Here is a 22,278-nt window from a genome sequence, read left to right on the forward strand (position 1 = left end):
ATTTTAAAATAATTTTCTTTAGCTTCCACATGGTCACCCATCTTTTGTTTTGTAACCGTGGTAAATATTTTAGCACACATGTGGAATCGCATATGTATCTTACTAGCTAATATACTGAGTTAGCCAAAACAAATGTTTCAAGTGGATTAAACAGGTGGCTTCACTCCCTGGTCATATTTATTATATTAATGTAATGCTCTTAGCAGGATTGGAACATTTTATTTTAAACTTGTCTAATATACCTATAATATTCTCAGAGATGAATCTAATACCAATCTGTAAGAATTCAATTTAAAATTATAGTTATACTGATTGTCCTTTGTGAATATCATTTGGGAAAGATAAAACGTATCTTGACATAGTGCTTCCCAGGTGCTTGACATAATTTCTCTATGTCACTAACTCTCTCTTAGTATGTTAGTATTTATGATTTTTACTTTGAAAAATTCTCCACAGCTTGTAAATTAAGTGACTAATTTAACACTAGAAGTGTTATTAACTTATCTTATTCCCTAGACATGTCAGTGAAAAAAAGAAGCAAGTTATCTTTAAAATATTAAGGTGGCTTTTTTGTTTGTTTTTTTTTTTTGAGACAGGGTCTCACTATGTAGTTCAGGGTAATCTTGAACTCACTGTGTAGCTCAGGTGAACCTCGAACTCAGAGTGATCCTCTTGCCTCAGCTTCCCAAGTGCCGGGATTATAGGCATTTGCCACCACACCTGGCTAAGATGGCATTTTAAAAATGGAAACTATAGTGAATTAAATTTATTTCTTCTTAAATCAGTAACAATAACCTCTTTAAACTGTCCCATAAATAGCAGGATAGGAACTCAACTCAGGGAGTAAGTCTTGAGTCCTAAAGTTATGAACATGTTGCATGTTTCTATGAATTGAGTTAATCTTTGAGAACTTCAGTCTTCTCACCTGCTGCATCAGGGGTTTGGACAAAATTATTCTCAAGGTGGTTTTTAGACAATGGCTCATACCAGGGTATTTTTTACATGACAGTTTTCTCCTAACGACGTGGATAGCGTTTTGTTTTGAATGTCATGTGCGTGGGGGCATTAGTTAGCCCAACTATAGAGTCGCCACCCCTATATGATTAAAAAAGAATTCTGTTTTTTTTTTAAAGTAGTATTAACCTACATTTTTATAAGTGCACTTCTTCTGTGTTTGATATTTATAAGAAATGACATACACTTTCTAATAAATTTCCCTTGCTGATAAGTTAATTTGTCCCTGGTTACCACAGAACCTACAGTGAGTGTTGTCCAAGGAATATTCAGCAATACTGGGCATCTCACCCAGGACCCATATGACCTCCCAAAGAACAGTCACATCCCTTGTCATTATGACCTGTTGCCAGTGCGGGACAGTTCATCCTCCCCTAAGCAAGAGGATGGTGGTGGCAGCAGCAACAGCGACAGTGGTGGCAGCAGCGGCAGCGGCGGCAGCAGCAGCAGTAGCAGCAGTGAATGACACCAAAGGACCACAAGGTGACCACTGGAACCTTTTCCAGAACTGCAGTTCAGTTCTTCTCCATCCAAGTTTTCCTCCTCAGTGAATGTTAATCAACTTGGTAGGCAATTGTTGGATGTGAATCAGAAAGCTCAAAGCTGAGGCTGGCGCTGATTGTAGGTGCTTTTTGCACAGGTGGCTTGGAAGGAGATAGCACTGTGATTTCCTATTCATTGTTTGTTTTAGAACTGCATCCATGAAGCATGACTTATTGTAAGATGTTGGCTAAAAGCATGAACTTGCAGAACTCCTTCGGAGACATGGGTGGCAGTGGACATTGGTATTATTACTTGGAAAATTACAACTTAAATTTTTTTTCTCATTTGCATCATAGAGTTATGACTAGGGCTGGGCAGTTTATCAGAAATTTGCACCATAAAAGTGGGAATCACTAAACATATAGAAGACAACATACTGTTGAGTCTTTATTGCTTAATGTTTTCCAGCTGGACTCAGAATTTCAGGAATTGTATGAATGCAGAAAAAATATTCTGTTAGGTGGCAATACTGCATAAAGTGAAGAAAACACTAGAAATGGATAGCAAATTTAAATATGAAAAATTTAGGATTTTTTAGAATGAGAAAATGTACAATTAGAAATATTTTAGAAATAGTAGGAGTATTTCAGAAGTCAGTACACAGATGTACCAGGCAGAGGTGGACTTCTTCTATGATCCTCGGCCCACTTTGGATCCATGACATTCTGAGCACTGTCGCCATCATGCGTATCTGTCATTCGAGACACGTAACATATCAGTAATTATGTCATAAATCTAGAAAGGAAATAACTTTGTATTGGACAGACTGGATTGAGTGAGTGTGTAATGATTGGTAAAGGTTGTAAATTTTACATGTAAAAAGACGCTTCAGTTTTGTAAACCGTTAGTAATACATACTGTAATATAGAGTTAGCAGAAAGTTTTGATTAATTTTCCCCTGAAAGTGATCTAAATATTTTTGTGCATATTTGAAAAGGGGCCCTTTCCTTTTATTAATTGTTGATTTAGAGAAACTATGCTTAAGCTGGTCTTTTGCATTGCTAATATGACATGTACCCCATTTTTTATTAATTTGTATTTTCATTAAGTTGTATATTCTATGTTTTGTAGTGTTTGGATTGTTAATGAAAAGCTATTGTATGTTCATTGTTTCTTGTATTATTGCCATTCATCTTTTGCTTGAATTAAAATGTATTTTTTCTTTTAGAGGGAAGAAGTGAAAACATGTAACTTAAAAAAAAATCAGTCATTACTAAAATAGTACTGTAACCATAGATGGATAGCTTTTTAATATCCCAAAATGAAATGTCTTTTGATCTTTTGATTCCCTGAATCTTTGTTAAACAGGAAGAAGGAAAATACCACATACTACAGTTGGATCTTCATAAGACCTAAATTATGGTCATCGTATAATTGACCATCCAAGCTGGGACACTTTTAGAGTGAGGACATTACTAATAGTTACCCTGTAAAGTACATAAGCCTGCATTACTCCGGGCAAACCAGAACAGATGCTCGTCCTGTGCATATTTACACAGTAACATTTTTCACTCCAAGGTAGCTGTCTCGTAAGAATGTCTAGATGATGCAGCAGAGCCAGGTTTTGTTCTTTGATCTGCATGAGCAAGCAGAGAAGCTGAAAGGCTGAGTAAGGAAGCAGCTGTGAAAGGTAAATAGTGGTCTTCCATCTTTCAAGACATGAAGCCTTGTATGACATTCTATTGGAGTGAGTCAGTAATATTTGCTAAGATATTACATATCAGTAGTATCTACAAAGCAGTGTCCCTGCCAGTTATTGAGTTGGGAAATCCACTTCTTTCATGCCACACATTTCACCCATGATGGTTTGCCTGGTCAGGTGGATAGCACAGCAAATATATTTAGTGCACTCACTCCTATGATGACTGCTTCTTTAAAGGAAGAGTAAAATTAATTCATAGAAATAGCTAATTTCCTGGAATGCACCATGAGAAACAATTACTTATCCCAGTAGTTATGTTGACCCTTGACTATAGGGATGGGCATCAAATAAGACACAAGTAGGTCAGTGGCCGCAGCAATCCTTTAGGTAGGAAACACAGTAAGACAGTTTCTGCTTTCTTTTAAAGGAGCTTCACTTCAGAACTCCACGGTAAGTTTGGGTGTCCTCGTTATTCCTTGGAGATAGGTTTTAAAAATCTATTTCTTTTCTCATTCTCTTATTTTAAAAAAGAAAGCTTCATGTGCAGAGGTAACAGTAATATAAGTAGAAAATCTGGATAACAGATGTGGACTCCAAAGGACTAGTGATATCCTGGAACATTTGTACATGAGACAATTCTTACTTACCAGTGTTCACTCAGAACTTTTCAAACACCTGAGCACATGTAGCACTTTGAATTTTGTAAAACTGTGTGTTATATTTAAGAGGTCTGGTGGAAAGGCAACATTTTTAGATTTTTTTTTTTTTAATGTAATTTCTCTCCTATATCCCGTAGTAGTCAAAGCACTGAATGAGTTTAGGGATGCTTTGCAAAAGCCATTCATATAAGAATGTAAGCCAAACTATTATTCTTTCCCTAGAAGGCAATGTATCAGAAAATTATAAATTATTTGTATTTATATACAAACCATCAAAACATGCCCAAATGATAACTGACATGCTTGCTTTAATAAGAAGAATATGTTATCTGTGGTTAATCGCATGATGTTGAGGAAGCTTCCATAATTATTTACTCTTTGACATTAGTTTTTCCCCTGTTGCACATGGTAGTGTTAACAGAGAGTTTAACGTGTTTAAGCAACTTGAGGAAAATCAACCATATAATTTTATAATAGGATAATATAACCTGTCTCAACCAAGACCATTAGTACAATGTGTATTGTGAGAAATGCATACAACGTTATGAAAATTTGGTCATCTTGACCTCCCTGAGTCACAAGAGTGGTAAGTTGGAATTTTTTTAAACCATAAATATTGTTAAAAGTTAGTGACTGGCCAAACTTTAATGTTGCTCTGTCCCACTCTGGTTGGAGTCTCGGACTTGTGTGTTTTTGTTATATATTGTTTGCAAGGTTCCAACTAAATAGGGCAGTTCTGTCAACAATTTCCAGGGCAAGAAAAACAGAATATTCAAGAGTGACAGCGATATAATTCGTGTTGATATTATAAGTCCACTTTACACTTAAAATAAAAATTTTAAAAATTAAGTTTTAAGGTGATGTTTTTAAAAATAATAAATCTTCTATCTCTGGGTAATATGTCCTTAATATTTAAACTAAATACTTAGGAGATAGTTGGGTCTTACAGGCTCTATGTCATGGAAGTGTACATAGATACAAAAATGTGAATCGCATGGTATGGACAAACACTTGTTTATTAACTATAGTTGTACAACAGGCTGCCCCATTATAGTCCTATTGGTATTGGTATCCTAACACTGGGTCTGCTTATTCTAGTTCAGTATTTAATCTAGGATTCATTTTGATAAGACCAAATCACAATATATATATTTTAAGAGGAAAAAATTCAAAATACGCTAGAATTTATTTGGTTACAGCAAACAATGCTTTCACAGTGCTGCATATCTCTATTTTCCAAAGATGGTAAACTTTTATCAGTATTAGTCTACATTGTCATTTATATCACCAAATGAGTTTATAGATTAATGTAATAAACTTTCTAATAAAAATTTCTAAGTAGTGCTTATTTCTACACATGATTCTATTGTTGAATGAGAAGAAAAGACTTATGATCCTACTGGGTAATTAATTTTTTTGTCATGTGTGACTTCATAACATCTTGCGCATACATTTAAAAACCAGTAACCCTATCATATTTAATTGTTAGCACAGATGATTTTTCTTCACATTGCTTGTTTTTCAAGGACGGAGGTGACATTTTATTCCTCTGTGGATGCTTGGCTGAGTATGGTCCATTGTAAAGAGTTTCATGTTATTTTTTGTGGATTTGCTTTTTAAATTTCAGTGTCTGTTAATGCTTTCTTAAAAGAATTTAAATATTCTTGAAACATTCGCTTATAAAGCTGTGATCTAGGATTTAAATATAGATAAAACTTTGTTTCTTCTCTTGATAGCTGTTTATCTATTGGGCCCTTATAGTTAGGGGATGCAGAGAAGCGTGACATGAGCTGTTTTCAAATCACTCATTATTTACTTAGGGAAATAAAACATCTTATTAGCTGTGTGACTTACTCTCTCAAGCTTTGGTTTCTATATTGTACTATATTGGCAATAATAGTACCTGTTTCACAGGGTTTTGTGGAGATTCAATAATTTTGTAGATATATATTTGTTTCAGTGCCAGACGCATAATGGAAATGTGGTAAATGCTAGCCAACATCACTGTTATAAAAATTATCTCATAATATAGCTAGTTTTCAATTACCTAATAAATGGTGAGGCTGCTAAATCAGAAGCAAGTATTTAATGAATATTATAAAAGCTGTATGTTCGTGTGACCATATTCTGATCTATTTTTGTGTTAACCCAAAATACCACACCTAAGTTGTTTCTTAAGAAGTAATTTGGAACATGGTAATAGTATGATTTCTACTGACGTGTTATCTTCCTAAGAGTCAGGAATGCTGCTAAATCTTAAGGGTATGGGTTTTTGGGAAGATGATGACCAATGCTCACATTCCTGTCCTGGAGAATAGAACCAGCTAGAAGAAGTCAAGGAAAGAGTGATCTCTCAAACTTGCAGTTTCCATAAACCATGTGACATCAGGTTCTTGAAAGAAGATGCAGGTAGAGGTAAAGCTATAAATGTCAGTTGTTGCGAGGTGGACTGGAGGGAGCCAGTAGACTTGGTTAAATACATAAAAATAAAGTAAAAGAGGAATGTCTCTACTTTCTTGCACTGTGCAGCAATGACAGACGCTGTCTCTTGGGTGATCTTAGGCATTGTAGGTAGAGAGTTTCAACGTCAGGCTGCTGTCAACCTACCTCTACTTGGACTTGTGAATGAAGAGGCCTTCTGCCACTTACATTAACAGGCTAAGCTAAGCACAAGTTTCCCATTGACAAAAAATGCGTACTCTAATTGTTTATATAAACACTAGAGAAATCCACAGAGTATTGAAATCCAGCACACCGTCTGCATGCATAGGCTGACAAAGATCCTAGACACTCAGTGTGAACATAGCACCTATAGAGAAGAAGAGACTAAATTACAAAACTATAATGGCTTTCTATTATGGATGTGAAGCTAATGCAGAAAATGGAAGAAAACCTGGATTAAATGTGATGTAAAACTCTTAAGGGATGTAATTATAATACCAGAGAAAGCTTCCTGGAACTAAAAATATTTTCCAGTTTAAAAAAATTCATTAAAGGAATATAAAAACAAACAGTACTTACTGCTGAGGCTGCACTCATATTTTAGAAGATGAAATGCAATAAGGAAAATTTCAAAAGGGAAATCCTGGGTAAGAAGAAAGATTGATCCACTAGTACTAATATTTAAGCAGTCACTGACCCACAAGAAGAAAAAAGGGAGTCACAGAGGAGCAGTAATGAAAGAATAGAGTTTCACAGTGTGAGTTTGGAACTTTCAGATCCTTTAGACATGAAAGGATCTACCAGATGAGTGAAATGGAAGTAATGAAAACATGAAGGAAATACATCCTGGTGAAATTTCTGAACTTGAAAGACAGAAAAACATTTAAATCATACAAGCAGAATGAAGAGATTTCTCATAAAAGAACAAAAATTAGACCCAACAGAGAATGTACAGGGCTGGAGAGTGAATGGGAGGAGGCCACAGTGGGAAGGGCAGTGACTGTGGAACAAGCCGAGTTGCCTAAGTTCCTGCTCTGCGGCAGCAAAGCTGTGCCTCTCCCCAGGACACCACGGCCACCTTGAGAAGACTGTGAAGCAGCCCCTACTCATTCTGCTTCAGATCTTTGGGCCCAGCTAGTCTAGACCAGCCAGAGACAGTGGCCTCAAAAATAGAAGAAGGAGGACTAGCATGGGATAAGAATCTGGGAATACAGAAGGACCATTTATCATACTCTAGTGAATTGCTATCGAAGAATCAGTAAAAAAAAAAAATGCAACCACAAAATTCATGGAAGCTTTACATGGACGTGTTATTCCTCCTCCTATGTTGATAACATGTCCTTCTTTACTGGATATGCTGCAGTAGAAAAATCCAAGCGGGCTGCAGAGTGGCCACTCTGCCATGATGTATTGATGATTACAATATGATGTAAAAGTACGGAACAAAATACCTTTAAACATCTAAGAGTAGAATTTCAAGTCTATTAACATCAGTAATAGAACACTCCACAAAGAGAATAGATTGCTAAACTGCTGTTGGAGTTTTCCCTTTTTTAGGCTTTTAGCTAGCTGTACAGCTGCATCTTGGGCATTAGGATAACTAGGAGAACAGGCAGCAACACTGTCTTCTCTAAAAGCCCAACCATGATCAGGACCTTGGGACATTGCTTCCCAAGTGCTTGGAAGAGAACCATAAATGCCATGCTGAAATTAAGAAAAAGAGTTAGTTATTTCTCTTGTAATATAAGATGCTTAACACTTTCTAGTTCCTCTATGGAGGCTAATATACACATTTTAAGAAAAATCTTTCTCTCAAATTTTTAACAGAATTCTGTTCCTTCAGAAACTTTTCAGTGGCTTTTCTTTGAGTAATAGGGTACAAAACTTAAAGGCAGTCTTTCAAAACTACTTGTCCTTAACTTTCTTAGAACTACTTTTTCAGGGTAAGACTCTACTTTCTTTTCTGTCTCCTTATTAGGACCAGACTTGCTTCAGGTTAGAGACAATATATGATCAGTGTACCAAGGTAAAAATATTCCTCATGAAATATGTCCTTTAGAGACATTTGTGTTAGCACAGGGTTTGTGGTGGCATTCTGATCTCCTTACTTAAATGCACTGCTCCCCTATTTCCGTGATCGTGGCCTGGTGACCCCAGTGGTAGACTGATAAATTTTTTCCACCAAGCTCTCTGAAAACATTTAGAAGGCATTGACTTATAACACCCAATTGTTCCCAAGGTGTAATCCTCCCTCTGTGGGCACTTTGAAGCTTCCAACATGACATCTCTGAATGGAGAATCAGGAAGAAGTGCTCAGTAACTCACTATTAAGTAGTACTTCTGACCACTTGTGTAGAAACACCATCCTATATTCCTCTACAATAGATGTAAATAACCTCAAGAGCAAAGCTAATAGTAAAAGATATTAAAATTGTTCAAACTGGTGAATTTTGAGTATTTATCCCTTTTAAAGATATGATTTATTGCACTATAAGTTGACATACTTTTTTATTTTTTGTTTTTTTTTTGTTTTTTTGTTTTGGTTTTTCTCTGGTACCGGGAACCGAACTCACGACCTTGCGCTTGCCAGGCAGGCGCTTTTTGCCGCTGAGCTAAATCCCCAGCCCCGACATACTTTGAATGTATAATGGCCGTACTTACCAACTGGCTCACAAAATTCCAAAAATTTAGCAGTTGGTTCGCAGAAGACTATGTGAGCTGCCTCAGCACGTCCTTAGGTTACCACAACCCTAAGGTCTCTCCATTCAGGCAGGGTTGGGAGAACGGTTCTCCACCAGTATCCAGACCACTGATCTAACTCACACAACACAGGAATTGGAACGGAGTTTGGAGCACATTTCTCCTACCTTTCTATTTTATGTCTAGAAAAAGTGAAGTTTAAAAAATTTATCTGTTTAAGTAAGCACTTATTTACTGACGATACTAGGAGCCTGGTCTCCTTAAATATGTGCATTTCTGATGTACTCATTTCCCCAGGAAAAGATGATAGCAACTGGATTCTCTTTTCCTTAATAGAGCCTCATACTAATTGCCCCTGGAGGAGTCATCTTTGATGTCTTTTCTGAGAAACATTGAATTGGAGGCTGACTCAAAGTCCCTGGGCTGCATTTAATATAGAAACTCTTAGCAGGAGAGTTTATTTATGAATTGCTATTCAGAAAAAATACACTTCTGCACAAAGCTATTTAATCATGTCATTGTTTATCACTGCACGCAGACGGTGTTCCTCAGCTTTGTGATAGAACACACGCAGGATGTTGTCCGGGATGTTTGCCCCACTGATAGAGGCTGTTAAAAATGGATGCCTGTGTCTGGAAAATGCTTGTTTTCTTCATATTGCAATCTTTTTTAAAAGATTCACTTTAATTTTCTACATACTAATAATTGATAAATAGCAATGACTATTCTTTATGCTGATTGTAGCTGCAAATTTATTAAGTAACGTCTTAAACATTTTATTTCTATTGCAGGTAGGTTTTATTTCTTGCAGAAAATAATCTAGAGCTAAGTCACTTGCCCAAGATAATTTAAAGCACTGGAATGAAAGGCAGGATTTTTCTTACTTGCCTGAGATGTTGAAAGAGAGCCTTGACAGGCTAAGCTGAAATGTGGACCTTCAGCAATAATGCATTATTTAAAAAGTGGAGAAGAGGAGGTAAGAAAGCAGGAATAAAAGATGCAGAGACTCAAAATATTCTTCTTCTTCCAAGAGAAAAGCGTATGATTGCGATGAATATCCTTAGACCTTGAATGAGGAAACATGAGGCTATGTTAATTACTAGAAAATAAAGTATTATTAAGAGTGCTTTTTCCCTTAGTGAGGTAACTGACTCTTCTACAAGCTCACTGCCTGGTAGAGATAAAGTAAATATTCATTAAATGCTTTTGGTCAAATTAATAAATATATGAATATTATGTATTTCTTTAAATGCTTTAAATATTTTAAAGCAAAAGTGCATATTAAACATGAATTTTAAAAAGCTACAATGCTACTAAACAAAAGCTTAAAAAGTAAATATACTAGTAAAACATCATTATGTAACTTTTGATACTATAGAGCAAATTTCCTTTGTGATTGTTTTTTGGTAGACAAGGATCTCAGAATAATACCATTACCACGTTTTGCATCAAGGACTATTAACATGATAAAGGTGATTTCTGTTGGGTCTGTGAGGCAGTCTTATAAGATTCCCAGCCATCAAGTATTTTCTTTTCTATAGCCCACTCTCACAGGAACTCAATGGAGGCTCTTAATACCAAAGTTCCAATTGCCAAATTCCACACAATTATTTTCAATTTTAAGTAAACTCAATGCAAAATGTAGTCTGGAAGTTGGATTTGCATCAACACAAACTTACTCTTGAAGTTGGGCAACATTCAGCATTCTCAATTTTTTAGGGGGTTATTTTTTTCCTAATCAATTTCTTGAAGAATTACCAGGAATTCTCATTTCTGATTTAGGTGGTCTTCACATGAATTTAAAAATTCTAAGCAACTCAAGTTATCAAGTGTGACTCCACATGACAACACAAGAAAGATGTGCTGGCCAAATAAAGTAGATTTTTTTTTTTTATTTTTTAAAACTACATTTACTGCTTTTACAGTCAAAGCTCTTATATTGTTTAAAATGATGAAAAAAAAAACAACTGTTCAGAGATGAAGGGAGAACAAGTTCTCCAAGAGAAACCTCAGAGAAATCTAAGAAAACTAGCAAACACTCAGAGAAGCCGTGTGTGCAGTGGGCCAGTGACGGAAGTGGCTGAAGACAGATTTCACAGGTGTGAGCAGCCAGGATCCAAGCCCCTGAGTTGTAGTGAATTTCTTCTTAACATGTTTAGTCACAGCTGTCCAAAGCATCTTGTCACTTAAAGCTTGCTAAGTGGAGAGATTCTTGCACATACCCATTGCTTTGGTGATCAGACTAGGAAGCACAATAGCACTGCTAAGGAGAACATGAAGTTGCTGATTTGACTTCTCTTGTAGTCCACAGAGCACCATTTTACCCTTTTTTGAATTCCTCCCATTCTATGTTCTCATCTCTCTCCTGCGAGTAACATTGCTTTGTAATGCAGAGATCTGGTGATCATATGTAAGGAAATCTCATCTCAAACTGAGTAGTCTCAGTCATTAAGTTCCGACATTTATTTATTTTACCTTCTATCTATATACCCTACTTTCTTTATCATCTATTTTTGCACTGCTGTAGAAAAGGCTTTTATTGTATCTACTTCAAATTCTTTCAAGGATTGAAAGGTTTACTCCAAATCAATAAATCATTTTAAGAATGATAGAAACAAGAGGAGTGTAGAGTTGGCAGATTGTGGAAAGAGTTCCAGTTTACACAATCTGTGTCGTCTTGATCAAAATAACTCACCTCCTTTAACTCTGTTTGCTGGAAAAGGAGAAATATGTACATTATTCCTCCTCATAGAATTAGCATAGCATATAAAGGGTATAATATTTTAAGACTCCAGTGAATGTGCTACCTACTGGAAAATACCATTGAATAACTTTAAGAAAATTTATTCTGTTGAAGTTAAAATTTATTAAAATGATCATTATAGAAGGGTCAAGAAAGAGATGTAGTGTGATTTTCTACAGTTAACAGCCTGGGGTAAAATACATTACTGTGCTGACCTGCCACTTAGGGGTTCTTATAGCATAGGGTCACTGGGTGCAAGCTAGGAAAGGATAGGTTTTAATAATCCCCAGGGCTGACATAGCCCATTCAGCTTTAAAATGAACTTTCTGACAAGCTCTGACTAGATAACTATACTTTCCACCTTATGAATGGGATATGCCATTTCTAGCCACCAATCACATCAGAGAAATAAGGATGGAAAAGAGGCACGTCTATGGGATAACTTCTGGAAAACATCTAGTATTATAACAGTACTACGTCATTATTCTTTTTGGAATAAAATGGCTATAAAAACAAAAAATATTTTCAATTCAGAGATATACTTTTATAAGTGAAATATTTTAAACAAGTTAATAAAATTTATTGTTTAGAGTAGTTTTAGGATCATAACACAAATCAAGAAGTATAGAGAATGTTCATATATTCACTTTGTCCCCATATAGACATATTCTTCCCCGTCGTTGACATCTTCCACAAGAGTGATACAACTGATACAATCAGTTGGCTTCTGTGGACACATATTATCACCCAAAGTACTTAGGCTACATTAGGACTCAATCTTAATGTATGATCTAGAAGTTTTGATGAATGCATAATTGATACATCCATAATAATAGCATCATACAGAGTAGTTTCACTTCCCTCATAAAATCCTCTGTACTTCATCTGTTTATTTCTCATCTCAAACATCTGATAACTGCAGATCCTTTTGCTAGCTACATAGTTTTGCCCTTTTTTAGAATGATGTGTACTTGGGCTCATGAATTCATTATATACCCATTTCTAATTGGCTTGTTTCCCTTAGTAATGTGTATTTAAGTTACTTCCATGTCTTTCATGGTTTGATAGCTTGTATTTATTTTTAGCACTGAATAATATTCTCCATGTACCACTGTTTACCCATTGACCTGCTGAAGGCCATCTTGCTTACTTCCAAAAGTTGGCAATTATAAATAAAGCTACTGTAAGCATGTGCATGCAAATTTTGTGCAAATGTAAGTTTTCAATACATTTGGGGAAATACCAAGAAATCTGATTGATAGATCACATGACGAGAACATGTTTAGTTTTCTAAGAAACTGTCCAACCATCTTCCTAAGTGGTGGTAACATTTTGTCTTCTCACTACACCGAATAAGTGTTGTTTAGTATAATTTGGATAACAATTTTATCTTTGTGCTTTTTGCAAGTATTTTTCCCAATTATGGATTGTCTTGTCATTCTTTTAACATAGTCTTTCAAAAAGAAAAGTTTTTAATATTAATAAGTCTAATCTCTCAATTATTTCTTTCATAGACCATGTCTTTGACCTTGTATCTAAAATGCCATCATCATAACTAAGCCATCTTGATTTACTCCCGCTGTCTTTATAGTTTTGCATTTTACATTTAGATTTATGATCATGTTTGTTACAGTGTTTTTTCTTTTTTTATCTCTCACTTTTTTTTGATTCTTTACATTTCCATCTCTTCTTGTAGGTTTTTCCATTAAAACTCTTGGAATGTTAATTATATATTTGTTATATTCCTTGACTGATAATCTCATCATTCCTGCCATGCCTGAATCTGATTTCAGTCCATGATTATTCAGTCTCTTCAACTGGTTATCTGTTGCTTTTTGTTTGCCTTGTAATTTTTGTTGAAAGATAGGAATGCCATGCCTGGTGAAAAGGAGCTGCTGTAAATGCCATTAGTGATGGAATGGTGAGTTGTGTGAACAAGAAAGTCTTCTGTGGCTGTATGGATAGACCTGGTCTTCCGGTCAGCCTATTCCCTGCACTGTGAATTTCACATGTGTTGCTCAGTTTCCCCTTTCCTCCTTGGTGAGACAGGATGATTAGATGGGCCTGGAGTCAGGCAATTCTCCCAGGTAGGTTAGACTCTGACAAAACTCGAGCAGTTTAGCCTGGTTAAATAGTTTCTTCTGAGGGAGTACCCTTTTAAGCAGGAATGCTCTGGCATGTGTCAAAATGGTTACTTTTCTTTTGTTACTGATACAAGCAGAAGAGACTTTGCCCTCCTCTAATAGCCACTGTGTGGACTAGGTTCAGTTCCTAGAGGTGAAACTCAGTAAAGCACTGGGCACCCTATGATGAAGTCCTTTCAGCATTCCCAGCTCTGCTTGTCCACACTGATTCCTCAGCAACTTGCCAATCAGTTTAGTTTTTCCTGCCTCTACCCTCGTTTCTGCGGAGGCTTCTACCCATGGGTATTTTTCCAGTAGGGTGTGATTTTCCCCTCCCCGTAAGTTTCCACTCTTTCGGGAGCAGCAGTTTACCCTATGACCTCATGTCTTGGAAGCATCTACGCTTTGAACATTGATTGAACATTGATTGTTCATTTGTGCAGGTTTTTACTTGATGTTAAGAAAGAGTGGCAACTTGCCTCTCTTCCATACCAATCTAGAAACCGGAAGTCTGAAATATCACTTTGAATTCAAATAAACGATGACATAAAAATGAGTGTGAAGTTGCATTCAGAATAAATGCCAAATTAATTCTTGACTCTGCAAAAAGCCCTCGCTCCTTAGTTCAACACTTTAATTAAAAGGCATACACTGTATTACTGGTAATTTGTAATGATTAACACATCAGCCATTTTTTTCTTTTAATAATAAAAGAAATGTATAGTTTGACAAGTTTATTTTTATCATTCATATAATGAGTTTTATACCTAGTTTTCTGTGTGGAATAATGGGTGTTAAACAATCCATATTCTTTTTCAGCTTCTAATTGAAATGAATTCTTTTCCTTTCATCCTGTAACCATTCTTCCTGGAAGACAGTGGCAAGTTCAGGAGGAAAAACTTTCTGCTGTCCATCTTTCCTTGGTACCTGCTAGTCTCAGATTCATTAAAAGTTTGAAAATATTAAAATTCAACTTATGAAGTCTAAGAATAAGGTTCACTCTATTCAAATGGTCATTAAAATAACTGTGCAGAGATGTCCTTTCACTGCTTAAGTCAGACTGCTGTTTTTTGGCTTAAAAGAGCCTAAAATTCATACAAACTGCTCAACTCTGCATAGTTTTCCTTCATTTTTCTCATGTAAACATGTATGAAGTAATGGCTGAACCCTTTCATGTCAAGACATTGCTGGGTGATAAATCACCTTCTATTTTAAGCAACAAGTGATTTTATTTCTCTCTGATAAAAGCATTCAACTAGTTGCTTAAAATGGTAAGAAAAACCCGAAAGAAACAAAGACTGGATAGTCCCGTTAAACTTCTGTTTCTGCAGTTATTTTCAGGTACCTTTTTCCATGGTCTCACTACTTTTTAATACTTCCTTTCATCTCTGCTTCTATGATCAAAGGATGCTTTGCATAGGTTCAGCATCATATGTGATATGTTCTGAGTTTTTAAAAATGTATTCTCATGGTTTAAATTAAAATGGTGTATAGTCATTTATCACTTTTGAAAGCTAAAGATTTTTTCACAGTCCTTCAGCACACCAATGAGGAGCTAAGGAGCTAGTCTTTTTTCTCCCATGTAGCTCCCAGTTGAAAGCTTAGATTGGAGCCATTATTATGTCCACCTAGATACAACGCCTTTTCGCTTTGCTTTTGTTTTTCCTTTTTGTCATAGCAGTTCTGTGAGGTAGTCAATATGAAATGCAGAACATCTGAGTTATGATAAGTTGCCAATTTCAATTGCAGGGCTTTGAATTCTACTAGATAGAAGCTACACTGAGAAACCAATACTGTGTATAAAAAAGTTTTCTCAGTAAAATCTCAGGAAGGAGTAGGTATCCTTCAGGGTTGGAAAGAAGAACCTAAGCTCTCACCGTGGATTTATAGTGTCTGATCAAAAGATAAACTCAGCACAGATTATGCACCCAGTTTGCAGAGGTGTCCCAAGAACCTCTGGTGAGTGCGGTCTGACCCAGCAGAGAGCCAAGCCAGAGAAGACTTAGAGACCGAAGCGGTAAATTGACTGAAGCCTTAGCCCCTCATCCTGGGAGCAGTTTTATCCTGTCCTAGCTAGAAGCACGAATGTCTGAATGGGATGCTTTATAAGAAAAGCTTGAATCTAAAGAGTTTCTTAGATTTCTGGCCTTGTGTTATTTGCAAATTTTAAATAAAGGATAATTGATTTGAAAGTTCCAACACCTACTTTTTAAAAACAAAAGCTGAAGTGTGGATGTGCAGCAGCTGTTTTATTATATGCTATTGGGAATACAAACATTAACATTCATCTCTAAAGCTATGAAACTAATCTCGTCATCAGGGAAATAACCCAAAAGCATGAATGGATGTTCCTAAGAAGGTCTCAGAGATATCCATTTCATGAACTTGACAAAGAGTTTAATTCAACTCTCAAGAAAGCAATTACAAAGTCAAACGCTAATGGAACCTTAGACCATTGAGAGGGAGATAACAGCTCCCAAGAGCTATGTGAAACGGATTCTGTATTCCCATGACATTATGATAGTGGATGCTTTATAAAAGTTATGGGAAGAATTTCTTCAAAAGGAAAAGGGAACTGGGGAGGGGGGAAGGAAGGAAGGGAAAAGAAAAAATGAGAAAAGAAGGATAAAATGGAAACAAAGCTTTGCAAATTAGGAGGTGAAGAGGGGTTGAAGGAAGGGGAGGCGAAAAGGAAAAAAAGCAGGATACATACAGGTACAATTCCCTATGATGAATTTGATCATTATTTATATCTTAAAATGTACCAATAAAATAATAATTAAATAAATTATCAGTGATGATTAGAATCAGTGGTTAGCATATATGAAATATCTATTAGCAGTTGTATGTTTCCTAATCTTATACTCAAGTAAATGTTGATTTTTTAAAAAGTTGTGACTCAAAGCATATACTTCTTAAGCAATTGTTGTAAAGACTGCTAAACATTTATTGAGGATGATAAGGTATTAAAAAGGAAAATTAGAGAAAGTAACGTGTATTAAGAAATTTCATAAATTTAAACTCAATCATCTTATAATTTTCTTAAAATATTTTAGTTACTTTATTTTTACTTACCAATTCATAGTGAATTGTTTTAATTTAGAAAAGCAAAACAAAATCAAAAAACATTAACATTCATCTCTAAAGCTATGAAACTAATCTTGTCATCAGGGAAATAACCCTGATATGAAAAATATGAAAATTTGAAAAATTTCGATATAGACACAAGACAGAGGCGAATAGTATTGATGTTTGTTAATAGACATAAATGTGTGGACAGTGTATTAAATGAAATGTGCCAGTTTTGGTTTTGTTTTTTCTCTCATCTTTTCCTTAATGAGAGTTTCCTTTATCAGAGAAACAAGTACCTAAGGCTAAATCTCCTCAAAATACTTGTACTGATTCTTAGGAGCGTAAGAAATTGATAAGGTATGTGTCTGAGTTTATGCATTAATTAGCAAAAAGTAGAATAACAACAGGAAAAAGGCATTTAGTAAGAGACCTATGGCAGAAAAATAAGAGTGGTTGCATATTTCCTTATATTGAGCACTGAGATGCAGACCTTTGATCAAAAAGAAAGATCAGCATTTGAGAAGAGGACTTAGAAGATCACTTTCCTTACTGTCATTGATTTGATTTTCTGTATGTTAGTTTTAATACAGTTAAAAAAATAAAAACAGAAGAAACCAAAGGATTCATGGGAAAAGGACTTCCTACTGCCTTCAGACTCGAGTTCCTTCTGCTAGTCTGCTTTTGTGAAGACCACATGTGGCTGAAGGATGGGAAGCATTCAGGTAAGAAGGGAAATAAGTTTGTGCTTAGCGGTTGGGGTAGAAGATAGATGTAAGGGAATTGTGTGTTCAATTGCAAAAAAAGGAAGAAAAGAAACAAAATACTTTAAATGAACTCTTCCTGTGTTACTGCAATTTTCTAAGTGAATCTGCTTAGTAAGTTTCAATGTATCATAATCTATGATATTAGCTGAAGAAGAAGGTCAAGTAAAAGTGAGAATTTAAAAAACTATTGTCTTCTATTTATTTCTTGCTTCCTCAACCAAAAAGTTTACTCCTCTTCTGTATCCATGTTACATCACTTTTATCATTTGTCATTTTTTTTATATTGGGGATTGTCTCGGTTACTTTTCTCTTGCTGCTGAGACAAAATGCCCAGTGCCCAAAATGAAGGAAGGAAAGGTTTATTTAGCTCACAGTTTGTGGAGGTTTCAGTTCATACTCAGCTGGCTCCAAGGCAGAGTGGCACATGGCAGAGGGCAACAGTTCCTGGTGGCGGAACAACAGAGCAACAAGAGCACAAGGGAGGAGTGGCAGGGAAGAGCAAGCCTCTTTCCCTCCCTTATGTATGTAAACTATCCACCCCAGGGCAGTGTAGCACTCACAACCAGGAATCAAAACTCTAAATGCCCACCCCATGACTGCATGTGGTTTTGGGAGGACACCCAGACACAAACCATAACAGGGATTGAACACAAGGCCTTCATACTGAGCTACATCCTCAGACCATTTTGGACTTAAACTTGTGACCTTCGTGCCTCAGCCTCCACTGGGGTGCTAGTATTACATGCGTGTTCCACCATACCTGACTTGTCACAAATTTTGACTGTGTTTTTAAAGTTATATAAAAGATAAACAATTTCAAAAACAGTATTGTAAGTCTGGATACCAGCTAACTGACATTTACTGTAATAATAGCAAATTTAGGAATTACTATTCATAGAGTATACTTCAGAGTATGAATATACCTCAAACTTTCACAAACAGACATTTTATTCTTAAATGTGACAAATATTGACTAAGAATTAACTTTATGCCACGCATTGTGCTGAACACTTCAGAGAAGACAAACAAGGAGACTGAAGTTGAAATATGATGTGGAAGGCTGTAACTGCTCTCTTGTACACAACACCCTTGACGAACTTACAAAGCAGCTAACCCACACCTTTTATCTATGGAGAATTGTCACTAAGAGCAGTGAAAATTGGCCATGATCAAGATTGGAAGCCAAGAGAGAATAAATTTTTCTTCTGATAATCTCAGGTAAAAAGTTAATTGAAACTCAAGAGTTCTCTAAAGATAAGCTGCATTTCCTCGAAGTCTACTTGTATCCTCTACTCTTGTTTGGAAAAGCATAGCAGACTCCACTGGTGTGGGGAAGGTGCCACACCACCCTGGAGCACACTGACATGTCAAAGGTCAGGTGAGGTAGAGTGAGAGAGTCTATCTTCTCAAGAACCAGTAAGCGTGCAACTCTGAAGAGGGTAATTTAGGTCACCGGATTATAGGAAGCCAAAGATATTTTCAAACCTGCAACAGTTCAGAATGATATTAAGAGGATCTTTTCCAGTCACTAAAATCTCTTTTAAAATACACTTGAGAATAAAATATAGTCACCCAATACGAGTGAAGAGTTGACTATTAAAGTCACTTTGAAATAAAGGCAGAAGTAAAAGTTACAGTTAAAGCTTTTGAATAGAATACAAATGTCAGAAATAATAAAAACACAGAAATAATAATATGACTAATGAAAACAGATTGGTGGATGACAGGGAAAAGAGAGATGTAAGCTTAACTATTGGCTGAATATCTTTCTCAATGGAAGGGCATTAAAAAGATATTGTCTCAGGGTAATAGCTTGAGAAATAAATATTATTTTATTTAAAATATGAGTAGAAAAAATAAAAAATAAAAGTATGACCACCAAAATAATATAACCATCTCAGTGGCAATGAAAAATCACATAGTAATTCTTTATTTTGTGCTGTAAGTGAATAGATGTTGCCTTAAGGTGATAAATCAAGGAATAAGAACTTAAATAAATCTCTCTCGATTTGTAAAGTTTACAATGCACCGGGAGAAAGCTAATTTCTAAGCTATTAGAAGGAAAACATGGACACATGAAAGTAAACAAAACACATTTCATAGAGAAAAAGTTTAAAATCTAAAGGAGTATTAAAAGCAAAAGGCATAAAAAATAGCAGAGAGAAGCAAGCATATATGTCATATACAGGGACAAATAATATAAACTTAAAATGTGAACAGTATACAGATAATCTAAATAGCATACAGATAAAAAACTTCAATTATGTTTGATTTATAAAATAGCTGTCAACAATAAATGTTGATAAATAATTATTTATCAAAAATAAATTAAGGGGGCTGGGGATTTAGCTCAGCAGCAAAAAGCGCCTGCCTGGCAAGCTCAAGGTCGTGAGTTTGGTTCCTGGTACCGGAGAAAAACCAAAAAACCAAATAAATAAATAAATAAATAAATAAATAAAGGGATGAGCAAAAAATACCAGGAAAATATTATAAAAAGTGGAAACTTTGGTGTTACTATCAAACAATACCAAATTTAGAGTAGGTAAATTAAGACAAGAAAGACAATTTCAATGAATAAAAGGTTCAGTAAACTGTTTTTCAGAATATACTATCAGAATTCATAAACCAAAATAATAAGTACAAGAAGGAAAGGGGAGAAACACAATATAGTAGTGGACATTAACTCTTATAGATCCAATAGACAAGGACAGAAAGGATCTAACGCATTTAATTAACTAACTTCATACTGCAAAAGCTGAGAATACAGCTTGCATTCTGCTCTTATTGTATTTTATTAAACTATAACTACAATTATACTTACAAAGTGCCTTACAAGATGGTATGCACACATATTTCAAAATGCTTAAATTCCCCTATCATTTTTACAGGATACACCAATTTAGGCAAAATTCCATGTTTTCTATCAGATTGGAAAAGGTCATCATATTTTGTAGTACACAGCAGTATCAAGGGTATGAGGAAAAGGAAATATCATGTTTTTCATGGAAATAAAATTTTTAATGAACCCCCTCAAAGCTTGGTTCAGAAATGTATTCCAAAATTAATGAAAAGTCATGTTCTTTTTAATCTACACATTTTATTTTATAAATCTAACATACAATTACACTTACATTCAAACATAAATGTAAGTAGGATGTTTACTGAGTTGCTGTTTGTAACCAAAGCAACTGGTAACTATCCAGATGTCTGTTCATAAGAGACCAATTAAATAAATATGTCACAGTCACAAAAAAGGAATGCCATGCCATTATTTAGAAGGAAGAGGCAGGCCATAGCCTCATATGAAAGCTTCATAAAATAAATTATTAATAAAAAATAAACAGTGCTCAGAATATAGGTTTTGCATCATGCCACAGCCTTACTTAGCAGCAAAAGGCTATGTCACAATGCTACTTTTATTGATGTTTTTATTGCCCTTTTTACTGATGTTTTTATTTTGAGGTAGGGTCTTGCTAAATTGCACTGGCTGGTATCAAATTTGCAATCTTCCTGCTTTCCCTTCCCAAGAGGTTGGGGTTACAGGCATGTGACAACATGTGCCAGCCTTCACATAACTTTTATTTCAGTATATTGTTATATGATTGTTCTATTTTATTATTATTTACTGTTGTTATTCTTTCACTCTTACTAATTTATCATAGGTATGCAAGTACAGAAATAAACACAGAATATATAAGGTTTGGTACTGTCTGTGGTTTTAGGCAGCCATTGGGGGTCTTGGAATATACCTCCCCTGGATAAGGGGAGACCTGTGCATAACCATTGGTACATGCACAGAACACTTCTTAAAGAATATTTGCACAAAAATTAATGGGACAAAATGGCAGAGCAGTGAGTGTCAGCAACACAGCTTCTCCGGGACAAATTGTTTAGTCTGGAAAACAACAGCTTGGAGAGTAACCCTAGGAAGGGGAGGGTACATGGGCACCACAGCGGAACTGACAGAGGACAGGAAAATAGGGTTAAGTGATATGGAAGGGGTAGACCACGCCACAGAAGAGTCACGGTGGTGGGGGGCAGTGACAGTGGCTCAGGAGCCGCCAGCTGGGAGGCAAAGTGAAACTAACTTCGCTGCTCACAGAGAACAGGAGAGCTGTACTGGGACGGAAGAATCTTACGCAGCTGGAGACAGCGGGAAGAATGTGAGACTCTGTCGGGCTCCGGAGTGAGCCTCCAGAGAAAACAGTGACTGCAGTACAAGTGCCGGAGGACACAGTCATGTGGAGTACTAGCTGGCAGGGATGCCACTTCAGGGAAGGCTCGGTGCTGGAACCCGCGTCCCAGAACAGCCCCTCGGTCGGTTCACACTGCCGAGTTCCCAGAGTGGGTGAGGGAAGGACTTCATGGGAGACTGCTGACAGATGGAGAGCAGACAGGGGCGTCCCACTGACAGGCAGAGGCTGGTAATTACAGACTCTTTTCCTGTGGTCAGACACCAGTTTAAACCTGAGTTACACAGGACTACAAGCTCGCATTTGTGCTGTGCTCCCACTACTCGAGGGAGACCCAAAATGGGTCTTTTGGTATGTTATTTCTCAACTGGTGCCGTCAGACA

At 36.1% G+C, this 22,278-nt stretch overlaps 1 protein-coding gene across 2 annotated transcripts in view; it reads left to right on the forward strand.

Annotated features, from left to right (window-relative positions):
- Positions 1–5,202, forward strand: part of Megf10 (multiple EGF-like-domains 10) — a 119,516-nt gene extending 114,314 nt beyond the window's left edge. For both annotated transcript variants that reach the window (XM_013512378.1, XM_013512379.1), the window contains one exon: positions 1,254–5,202. In XM_013512378.1, the coding sequence (XP_013367832.1) occupies positions 1,254–1,480 (227 nt within the window). In that variant the 3' untranslated portion in view covers positions 1,481–5,202. The remainder of the gene's footprint in view (positions 1–1,253) is intronic.
- Positions 5,203–22,278: the final 17,076 nt, after the last annotated feature.

This window comes from Chinchilla lanigera, unplaced genomic scaffold (assembly GCF_000276665.1).
Source record: "Chinchilla lanigera isolate Chin_1 unplaced genomic scaffold, ChiLan1.0 scaffold00014, whole genome shotgun sequence".
NCBI lineage: Eukaryota > Metazoa > Chordata > Mammalia > Rodentia > Chinchillidae > Chinchilla > Chinchilla lanigera.